Below are 10725 nucleotides of genomic sequence, written 5' to 3' on the forward strand. Positions count from 1 at the left end.
GTCTATAAATAATTTGGCAGGTTTTTATTACAAAAAAATAATGACAATAATTAATAGAAAAATGCAACTGGTGCAAACCGGCAGTAGCCGTGCCAGCAGGGACTTGCCCGGGCAACGGCCCTTTGCTTTAAATAGACCTTAAATTATTACCCGCAGTCCCTCCTTTGCTGCGTGGGCAGTCGCTGACCAAATGGGCTGGGGGAGGCTGGCTCTTTGCTCCTGGGCACTGCCAGGCTGCCACGATGCCAGCGCAGCACCAAGACCAGACAGTGCTGGGATCACACGCAGCAAGGCCTGGCCCGCAGCCCCAGAGGGCTCTAACTCAGCCCTCGTATTCCTCTCTGCAGTGAAGGGGGACGCATCCTGCCTGCCCCTCCCAGCCCCCGGGACCAGGCAGTCCTCTGCTGCCCAGCGCGCTAATGAACCCTGTGAGACCCAGCTCTAGTGGGGATTGCCGGGGGACTGAGGTAGAAGCTGATTCAAAATGTGCTTCGTGGCTCGCGCCTGGCGGCACGTGGGGCGAGTTTGCCGAGGCTCAGCCAGGCCGAAGGAAGGTGCTGAGTGATGTACCATGGCCAGTGCCCATGGCCCCGGCCACGAATAAATACCCGAATAAATAGAGACCTGGCACACGCAAGTGTCCCTGCCAAACAGGAACGCCACAGTGGCTCCCAGTGCAGAGTCCCCTTCAAACGGCCAGACGCAGAGCTCTGTTCCACGGAGCCCTGGCCTGGCAGGGGGAGCCCCCAGGGGTAGCCTGAGCTGGGGGCTCCAGCATCTGATTCTGTCTTTGGGACGGGCTCCAGCCCATGGGTCCCTGGTACCAGGGGAAGCTGCACCGGGTGCTGCCACTCCAGCCATGCGCTAAACGGCTAATGCCGGGGGGGTTCCTTGCGGCCGCGCCGGTTCCTCAGGATCTCCAGGATCTGGGCCTTCTGCTTCAGCCACTGCTCTGTCGTCCGCTTCTGCTGCTTGGGCTCGAAGAAGGTGTATTTGAGCCGGGGGGCTTTGTGGTCACTCACCACCAGTGCCTGCAGGGTGAGCGGCTCGTGGAGTGGCCCGCGGCCTGTGATGATCTCCGTGGCCTTGGTGGCCCCGCTGTAGCGCAGTGTCACGCTGCCCGCCAGGCTGACGTCCAGCTCCGAGGGCACCAGGACATAGTTCCCGTTCAGGGCGTAGGTGCCGTCCTGCCTCCGCAGCGCCAGGTAGATGCCATCGCTGGCCGTGGCAGAGCTGCTGCTCTGGCGGATCAGGATGTGGGTGGCCCCAGCTGGGATGGTGACCACGTCATTGTAACCGTAGCTGAAAGGCAGAGATACAGGCATCAGGACGCTGGAGCGAAAGCAAAGGGAGGGACTTGGGGGCTGGCCCCGAGCAGAGCCCTGGAGACGTGGGCTCCGGCGCCCGCTCCAGCACTAGGAGAGTTTGGCATAGCTCCCCCTCATGCCTGCGTCTCAAACCGCCCAGCCCTATGCACCGCCACTGCTCCAGGAGGGGAGAGGACTGGGAGGCTGCAGGCTGGGATTGAGGAGCCCAGAGCTGGGGGGCTGCGGGTCAGGATTGAGGAGCCCAGAGCTGGGGGTGGAGACCCTGTCCCTGCTAGGGCTCTCGCTATTAGCGCCTCGTTACCATAAGCTGGTAATGAGCTGAGCGTGGGGGCCCTGGCATTCCGGTCCTGGAGCCGCTGCTGTGACGCTCGCCCCCTGCCTGCTGTGTGCACACTGCCCCATGCCCAGGCCCTGCCCCGGGGCCAGCCTGCGAGGTGGGGTGGGGACTCACCGGGGCTTGGCGAAGGAGCCGTAGGTCTTGGAGCAGTGGGACCCATCTCCCCCGCACACCATGCACTTGTCAAACTTCTTCTTGGAGCCGATGACGCGGTCGCAGCCGGCGTGGACGCAGCGCCCCTGCACGCAGACCGAGGTGCTGTCGGGGGAGCAGGGCGTCCCATCCGCAACCTGGAGATGGGCACAAAGTCAGTGAGGCCTGGGCCAGTCCTCTCCCACCACGGCTCAGCTCTACAACCTCCCCCCACCCCGTCCCCACAGATGGCTGCATTGCAGGGTCTGGGGAGCCCTCACTCACCCTCGGTTCCAGCACGTAGTAGTAGCCCAGGGCCCGCGACTGGCACGTCAGCTTGCACTGGTCCTTCTCGGCCACTCCGCTGTAGCGGGGCACCCAGTCCATGGGCGCGGGGAAGCCCTTGAACAGGTCTGAGCGGTGGTTGTAGACGGCGCATTGCTGCTCCCGGAAGGTGAGGGCTGGAACGAGACACGGGGCGGGTGCTGGGTGAGTGTGGGGCCGTGCTGGGCCTTGGCTCCTGGGGACTCCCCCCTCCCTGTGCTGGCTTCTGGGACACACTCTCAGAGCCTTGCACAGACTGCCCTGCCTGACCCTTTCCCTGCCCCAGACCCGCCCCCGTGTCCAGCTGGGGCCAGCTCAGCCCACGGGCCCTTCCCAAGGGGTTCTCCCTTTGTCACCCCCGCAGCAGCTGCATCTCTGGCTCAGGAAGGGGAGTCGCTCAGTGCACAACCAGGGGTGCAGGGGCCTCCGAGCTCCAGGATGGTGCTGGCTGGACCCAGCCTGCCCTCAAGGAGGGTCTGTGCTCTAGCTGGCCAGTGGCTCCTGGCTTCTTGGTGCGGGGAGGGGAAATGCTGCCCCCACTGCTGCCCTCACTCACCTGTGCCGTCCGGGCACTCCTGGGTGTTGCAGGAGCGGTACTGGGTGCGCTTGCCTTCACAGTATTTGCCGCCGTTGCGTGGGACGGGCTTGTTGCACTCGCGGGTGGAGAACTGCACGCCCCCGCCGCAGCTCCGCGAGCACTCGCCCCACGGGCCCCAGGGCCCCCAACCGCCGGGGGTGGGAGTCTGCAGGGAGACACAGAGCAGGGTTAGAAATGGGGATGGGGGGAGTCAGAGCCACATGGCTGCCAGGGGGCGCCCTGGGCCCAGGCACCCAGCGCCGTTCTGCAGCTGGGAAGCATAGACTCCATCCCTCCCAGTCCCCAGCCACTCCCCACCTGCCCCGTTCCCTCCACACTCTGCCAGTCCCTGGGCCCCGCCCTCACCCCTCTCCTGGCTCCCCTGTGCCCTGTTCCACCCCCGCAGAGGTAGGCAAGTGCTTTTCCCCCTGCCCCGTCTTGCAGGTGCCCAGAGCCCATGGGTAGCACAGGGCCGGCTCCAGGCACCAGCTTCTCAAGCAGGTGCTTGGGGCGGCCGCTCTGGAGAGGGGAGTGAAGGACCCCGCCTGGGAGTGAAGGACCTCCCGCCAAATTGCCGCTGCAGATCGCGATCGCGGCTTTTTTGTTTTGTTTTGTTTTGGCTGCTTGGGGCGGCCAAAACCCTGGAGCTGGCCCTGGGGTAGCAGGACACTCACGTTGAAGGCCTTCATCTCCACTTTGCTGATGCAGCGTCCATTCATGCAAGCCTTGCCCTGTCCGCAGGCGGTGCCGTCTGCCCAAGGGAAGTGCTTGGTCTGGCACATGAAGTGCCCGTTGATCTTGCCCGTGCACCACAGGGAGGAGCAGGGTGGGTGCAGGTTGGGGCAGTGGCGGGAGTCCGGCCCAAAGGTCAGCTGACACTGCCGGTCTGCGTCATAGTTGCTGCCCGGGAAGGGGGCCGGCAGGCGCAGGGGCTCATGAGGCTTGTCCAGGAGGCAGTGACCTGTGGGGAGGGAGCGGGTTGGCACGTGAGGGGCCTGGGTATCACAGACACAGACAGGCTGGGGCAGAGCTAGCTCGGGGTGCTCGGCGAGGGGGCAGCTGAGACAGGAACACTATGCGGGGCGGGGGGATCATCCCCACACCAGCATGGGCAGCAAAATCTGCCTGGGCAGAGATGTCCCCTCCTTGGGCCAGGACAGGGACCCTGGTACCCCGGGGGCTGGCTCAGCTCCAGCCTGACTGGCAGGGGCTGGCCGAGGGCTGCTGGGCCCAGGGTGGTGGGGGCGGGTCTCAGCCCTGTTCCTAATGCTCAGTTGTTTGCCCCACAAACCAGGATCCCTGCTGGCATGGGCCGGCCAAGGGTCTGACAGGCGAGGGGGGCTGAACTGTAGACTCATAGGGGGAGTGCAGGGTTGGGAGGGCACGGGGCTGCAGGTCAGGATTCAGGGACACTGGCAGAGCTGCTTTGGAGAAACTTGCCCAGTCCTTGCCCACGCTGTGCCTGGCTCTGGCCAGCCCTGTCATGGCTCCGGGCTCCCAGAGGGGTCCTTACCATGGCCGTTGTCCAAGAAGTCTGTGATGAAACGGGCGCTGCAGGGTGACCACAGCTGGTCGGGGTCTACGTAGGACATCACCGGAGCCATCATGTGCCGGGTGCCACTGGAGTTCAGGTCCTCACAGGCCTTGGCGTTGTCATGGAGCATGTTGAACACGTGGCCTGGGAAGGGGGAGATAAAACGGGGTCAGTGTGTGGCATAGGGACCCGGCCTGTGGGGGCTGCCACGGGGAGGGCATGAGAGGGGGGCCCTGGGCTGGGGGGGGCACTGGGCAGCGGGGGCTCTGCAGGGGAATCAAGCAGCTGACGCTGGTGACACTGGGACCCGATCCCACGTGCTGTGCAGGAGAGGGAGAGATGGAGCGGGGAGATCGGTGTGCAGTGGGGAGAGATCGGGGGGTGGGAGTGGAGATGGAGCAGTTGAGCCTGGCCATGCTGGACTCTGATTCTGTGCCTGGCAGGGCTCTGGGCTCTCGCTGCCTCGTGATGCCCGGCCCTGCCCTGCCCCCGGCCGGCAGCACTTACCGAGTTCATGGGCCGCGGTGAAGGCCGACTGCAGCCCGTCATCCTCCACGATGGAGCAGCTGCGGCTGGGGTCGCAGACAGTGCCCACGTCCGCCATGCCCAGCGTGTCGCAGGTGGAGATGCCGCACAGGTTCTGCGGGAGAAAGAAGATGCTGGGGCATGTGGGGCGCTGGGACGGGGAGCCTGCTGTGCGGTCCCAGCCCCTGGGCCTGAGGCACACTGCTCTCTCACGCCAGTGGGGCCAGCCCCACCTCCCCCAACTGTGAGCCAATTCGGGGTACTCAGGGCTAGTGCTGGATTGGCCAAGCAGTCCCTCCATGGGCCCCCTGCCCCATCTGAACCTCTCACCCCCTGAGGGCTGCTGCTGGCACTGGCCATTGCTGATGTGATTTGGGCCCCCCAGAACCCCTATGGCTGGAGACGAGGAGAGTCTGGGAGAGGCGCTGCACTGGGGGGGCTGCACTGGGGAGAGGCTGTCCCAGGGGGCACCGTACCTGCCGGGTAAAGAAGATGGCCGTGTCGAAATGCTCTGAATCTGCGTCGTCCGGCTTGTTGAGTCCCTTTTGCCACTGGCAGAAGTTGCGCAGCATCTGGGCAGCGTTGGCCGTGACCTGCAGCCCGTCCTCGCCGGGCCCCAGCACCACCAGCCGCGTCACCACCAGCGTCACCGGGTTCCGCAGGCTCGCGTGGCGGAAGAACTTGGCGGTAGCGGCCATGACGGTCAGCAGGTAGCGGTTGAGCCCGGTGCCGTGGAACTGGGCCATGTGCTCGTCCGCCACCACCAGCGTCTCCACGTAGCGCGGCACCGAGGCGAACCGCTGTGGGGAGGGAGATGGTCAGAGATGGGGTGGACCTGGTTCATTCTGTGGCAGGTGTTGTGAGAGGGGCTGGGGGGCTAGGACCAGTCACTGTCTCAGCCTGCCCCATTTTATAAAGGGAGAAACTGAGGCACGGAACAGAAAAGGGACTTGCCTGGGGTCATAATGTCTGTGCAGAGTTGGGAATAGCACCCAAACCCCCCACCTCCCCCCTGCTCTGACCACTAGACCCCACTTCTCTCCCAGAGCTGGGAACAGAGCCCAGGCATCCTGACTCCAGCCCCTGCTCCTCAGTCAGCCCCAACCAGAGACTGAACGTGAACTCTGAGCTCTGGCCCAGGGGGCCTCAGCAGGGACAGAAAATGCTGGAGTTTTCAGCTCCTCTGGCGCCAGGTGATGGGCCAGGGGCAGCTGGGAGCCTGTGCCAACCCACCTGTCCCCGGGGCAGCTCCAGCAGTAGGGATGGGGGGGAGGGGAACAGCTGTTTCCATGGCAGCGAGCCACCCCTCCCAGCTGGGTTGGGAGGCAAATGGCCAAGGTAGAAATAAACAAATAACCCAAAGAGAGTTGGAGGGGAGGTGGCTGGCTCAAGGAGGGGACAGGGCTTCCCACAACAGCCTGGCCATGCTACAGGGATGGCAAATAGCCGGGATCCCCCCTCCCCCTAGGGACAGGAAACTAGCCGGGAATCTTACAGGTGCCAACCCTCCAGAATTGTCCTGGAGTCTCCAAGAATTAAAGATTAATCATTAATTAGAGATTATGTCATGTGATGAGACCTCCAGGAATATGTCCAACCAAAGCTGGCAACCCTAGCCAGGATCCCCCTGCCAGCCTGGGACAGGAAACTAGCCAGGATCCCCCACCCCCGGGAAGGGACGGGAAGCTAGCTGGGATCCCCCCTCCCTCCCAGGCAGAAATGGGAAGCTAGCCGGGATCCCCCACCCCCGGGAAGGGACGGGAAGCTAGCCGGGATCCCCCCTCCTTCCCAGGCAGAAACGGGAAACTAGCCAGGATCCCCCACCCCCGGGAAGGGACGGGAAGCTAGCCGGGATCCCCCACCCCCGGGCAGGAATGGGAAACTAGCCAGGATCCCCCACCCCCGGGAAGGGACGGGAAGCTAGCTGGGATCCCCCCTCCCTCCCAGGCAGAAATGGGAAGCTAGCCGGGATCCCCCACCCCCGGGAAGGGACGGGAAGCTAGCCGGGATCCCCCCTCCTTCCCAGGCAGAAACGGGAAACTAGCCAGGATCCCCCACCCCCGGGAAGGGACGGGAAGCTAGCCGGGATCCCCCACCCCCGGGCAGGAATGGGAAACTAGCCAGGATCCCCCACCCCCGGGAAGGGACGGGAAGCTAGCCGGGATCCCCCACCCCCGGGAAGGGACGGGAAGCTAGCCGGGATCCCCCACCCCCGGGCAGGAATGGGAAACTAGCCAGGATCCCCCACCCCCGGGAAGGGACGGGAAGCTAGCTGGGATCCCCCTCCCTCCCAGGCAGAAACGGGAAACTAGCCAGGATCCCCCACCCCCGGGAAGGGACGGGAAGCTAGCCGGGATCCCCCCTCCCTCCCAGGCAGAAACGGGAAACTAGCCAGGATCCCCCACCCCCGGGAAGGGACGGGAAGCTAGCCGGGATCCCCCACCCCCGGGCAGGAATGGGAAACTAGCCAGGATCCCCCACCCCTGGGAAGGAATGGGAAGCTAGCCGGGATCCCCCCACACCCAGGCAAGGACGAGAAGCTAGCCGGGATCTCCCCCCGCCCCCTGGGCAAAGACAGGAAGCTAGCCAGGATCACACCCCCCCCCGCCCCCCAGGCAAGGACGGGAAGCTAGGTGGGATCCCCCCCCCCCCGGCAAGGACGGGAAGCTAGCTGGGATTGCCCCATTCCAGGATTCCCCCTGCAGCAGGAACAGGACTAGGTCACCAGGCCAAAAGCCACAGGCCCGGGAGGAAGCCTCGTCTGGGGCGCATGGCCAGGGGAGGCGGGCCAGTGAGGACACTGCCCTGCCCCTTGTGGATGGTGCCAGCAGCCGCCCCTACCTTTGCTCTCCTTGAGGACGCTGCTGCGGCGCGGGGCTCCCTTCCGCTGGCTGGAGCCGTGCCCAGAGCCTGGGCGCCCACACTACACATGGTGCCATTGGCTTTCTCGGGTATCTTCTTCCTGAGCACGTGGGCACCGGCTCCATCTGCGGCATTGGGTGCCCCCCCATCCAGGGGCTGCACGTGGTACTCGGCACCGTGGTACTGCAGCACCCCCAGCAGCGACACCCCGTCATAGTTCACCGCCGCGACGGAGTCTGGGTCAGAGTTCACCGTGCCGGTGTAGTAGCTCCCTGGCTCGGTCGTCCCGTCAACCGCGGCTGGCTGCCCTCTCCTGCCCAGGTACTGCACAGTCAGCCCCTCCGCCAGGAAGCTGGGGTCCCACTCCAGGTCCAGGACTAGGTCTTCCCCCAAGGTGCGGATGCGGTAGAGAAGCCACTGGCTGGGGCTGCCACCCAGCCCCTCCCCAGACTCGCCCGCCAGGCGCTCCGGAAACACGATTTCCTCCCTGTAGCCACCAGCACCGGCTCGCTCCCCCGATGCCAGCACGAGGTGGCAGCCGGCAGCAATGAGAAGCGTCAGCGTCGCACAGAGTGGGTTTCCCATGGGGGCACAAGGGTAGATGGGGAACAAAATACGATCACAAAAGCTCTGTGATGTTACACTGCCGTGGGGAGGCCCTGGGACTTTCCTTTAACTAGCAACAGCAGCTGTAATTAACAACAAGGACCCGGGGCTCGTGCTCTGGAGATCCGCTCTGTCAACCGCTCTCAGCAGCACCTGGCACAGGGCAGCGCCTAACAGCGGCTCCTAGACGAGCCAGCCATTGGCAAGCGGGCTGTGCGCTCGGGGAGGTTCGCGGCAGATGCTGACCCGGAGCCAGAGGAGGCGCGCGCTGGCTGGCTGGCTGGCTCTTCAAATAGTTTATAAAACGTCTTCTCAGCTCTTTTGTTTCAAGTCCCAGACCTTCCCCGGAATATTCCTTCGGCAAACTGCAGGGTGGGCCAGATCCTGGGGGACTTTGTAGAGTCCCAGCAGGACGAGGCTGACTCTAGTTTTCAAATCTTGGTTGAGAAAAAAAATAGAGAAGGTTTTTCTTCTCCTTTTTGCAAAGAAATAGCAGGAAAAGTTCCCACCGGGAAGAGGTCAAGTTATTCCCTCTAGAAACTGGCTCCCAGTTCACAGCCCTCTCTGCCAATCCCTGCAAACTTGAGATTAGACTTTCTTTCTTTCTCTCGCTCTCTCTCTCTCTTTCGCTCTCTCTCTGCTGAGTTTCTCTGGCTGCTCATCCGCGCGCTAGCCCCTTTTAACAGCTGTCTCCCGAGAGCGGCTCGGCCCCCATTGGCTGTCACATCCCGTGAAGTTGAGTACACGTTTTTGCAATCTCTTCTGTTGCTTGACGCAATTGCCCCTGTCAGAGCTTTAGTCCTTTTATTTTTGTTGTTGTTGTTTTTTTAAATTAAAAATAAAGGAAATTGGGAGGGGGGGTTGGAGGTGGGAACAGAAACGGCTGGCGGCCAGCCCAGCCTTCCAGCATGAAGTTGGCACTTTGCCCTGTTTGCCCGAGTTTTTCTACAATTTGTAGCTTTGTTTGAGGAGTATTTCTCCTCTCTCTCTCTCTCTCTCACACACCCCCTCCATGAGAAGAGAGGCTGGATACTGCGGTGATGGGTGCCCTGCCCAGGACACGCAGCCAGTTGGCTCCAGATTCCTTGGGCTCAGATCCTCCTAGAGACAAATCCAGGTGGCCCCGCCAGCACCAGACGTTCAGAAATCATGAGTCAGGCCACAGAAAATCATGACATCGCAAAAAATAATATCGTAACTGTTGAGTCCTTTCCTCTGCCTCCTGCTTCATGCCCGTGGGCCTCTCTGCAGTCAGAAGGGCTGGAAAGTGACTCTTACTTTAATCCCAAACCACGTGACTCCTGGAGCTGGGGCTTTAAGAAAAACACCAAGTATCACCAGAGTCCCGCTGAGACCAGGAGCATTGGTGGCCCCGATTTCCTGTGCTCCCAGCACTGACTTCACTGCATCAGGACAGGGAGTAGCTCTGGGAGAGCCAAACTCCCTGTCTGACCTGGGCCAGTCCCTGACCCTTCTGCCACAGATTCCTCCTCTGTAGAGGCCAGCGCCTGGCACGGAGCAGGGCTTTTCATCCAGAGATCTCAAAGCCCTTCCTGAAGGTGGGGCAGTGTCACCACCCTCATTGGAGAGGTGGGGAAACTGAGGCATGGAAAGGGGCAGTGACCTACACAAGGGCACAGAGGAACTCAGTGCCAGGGCTTGGAATATAACCCAGGAGTCCTGACTCCCAGGCCGGGCCTCCATCCCAGCAGCTGGGGGCTGAGTTCAGGAGTGCGTGCCGAGCTCTGAGCTGGAGCTGGGCACAGCAGAGCGTGGTGAGTGGGAGGCTTGCTGTGCTGGGAATACAGGAATACAGCAGAGCTGGCTTGGGCAGGGGCAGACCCGGCGCCTGGGGCTGTGCCGTAGGTCCCCTTTGCCACCTGCTTTTTGCCATCGCTGCGCCATGGGAGACCAACACGTACAGAGGGAATTTGGGGCAAAGCCCCATGGAATCGGGCTGGGTGAGGATGGGCCCTCCGAGGGCAGTGAGAACAGGGGAGGGGAGAGGGCTGCCAGCCCCCTGAGGGAGATGGCCTGGCAGCCGGGGGTCCCCCGAGAGCAGGGGTTCCCCCTGTTCCGTCCCCCCAAGCCTGTCCCAGACACTCCACATGTGCTTGGGTCCTTGGGGCTGAAGCTGGCACGTCTGTGACCCCCTCCGTCCCAGGGGGCTGCAGTGGGGCCGGACACCCCTCTGCCAAAGCCTGGCAGGTCAGAGAGGGGCGGTCCCCCGGGGGCACCATGCCCAGGGGGAGTTTGGGCCAGCCGAGCTCAGCCCGGGCTGGGGGCGAATCCCCTCGGTGACAGAGGAGGTTTGGGCTGGCGCAGGCCTTGGCAGCTGGACCCTGCAATTATAGCCCAGAAGCCTCTCCCTGCTGGCCTCCCTTCCCTGCCCCCTCTCTTTCCCCCTTTACCCCCGTCCCGCGCCAAGGCTCTGGGACCGTGCGGCTGTGGCCGAGGGCGGGGGCTGCTGGCGCCGAGCTGCAAACGCAGGCCGAACCGC

General features: G+C 63.3%; 1 protein-coding gene across 1 annotated transcript; it reads right to left on the reverse strand.

Moving 5' to 3' along the window:
* ADAMTS4 (ADAM metallopeptidase with thrombospondin type 1 motif 4) lies at positions 1–8935 on the reverse strand. The gene is made up of 9 exons (XM_005293775.5): positions 7599–8935; positions 5234–5557; positions 4740–4872; positions 4212–4376; positions 3373–3659; positions 2678–2864; positions 2083–2258; positions 1780–1955; positions 1–1302 (listed from the first exon to the last, which is right to left on the reverse strand). Exons 1-9 carry the CDS (start codon positions 8202–8204, stop codon positions 873–875), a joined length of 2484 nt encoding a protein of 827 aa, XP_005293832.2. The 5' UTR covers positions 8205–8935; the 3' UTR covers positions 1–872.
* Positions 8936–10725: the final 1790 nt, after the last annotated feature.

The sequence above is a fragment of the Chrysemys picta genome, chromosome 20 (genome assembly GCF_011386835.1).
Source record: "Chrysemys picta bellii isolate R12L10 chromosome 20, ASM1138683v2, whole genome shotgun sequence".
Lineage (NCBI taxonomy): Eukaryota > Metazoa > Chordata > Testudines > Emydidae > Chrysemys > Chrysemys picta.

Bases quoted from the DNA above. Each gene is read 5' to 3' on its own strand.
- ADAMTS4 (XM_005293775.5), bottom strand. From the start codon at position 8,204: ATGGGAAACCCACTCTGTGCGACGCTGACGCTTCTCATTGCTGCCGGC. The intron at 4,873-5,233 runs GTACGGTGCCCC...TTTCTCCCGCAG, and splicing joins CCATCTTCTTTACCCGGCAG to AACCTGTGCGGCATCTCCAC. The intron at 3,660-4,211 runs GTAAGGACCCCT...CCCTCCCCACAG, and splicing joins CTTCTTGGACAACGGCCATG to GTCACTGCCTCCTGGACAAG.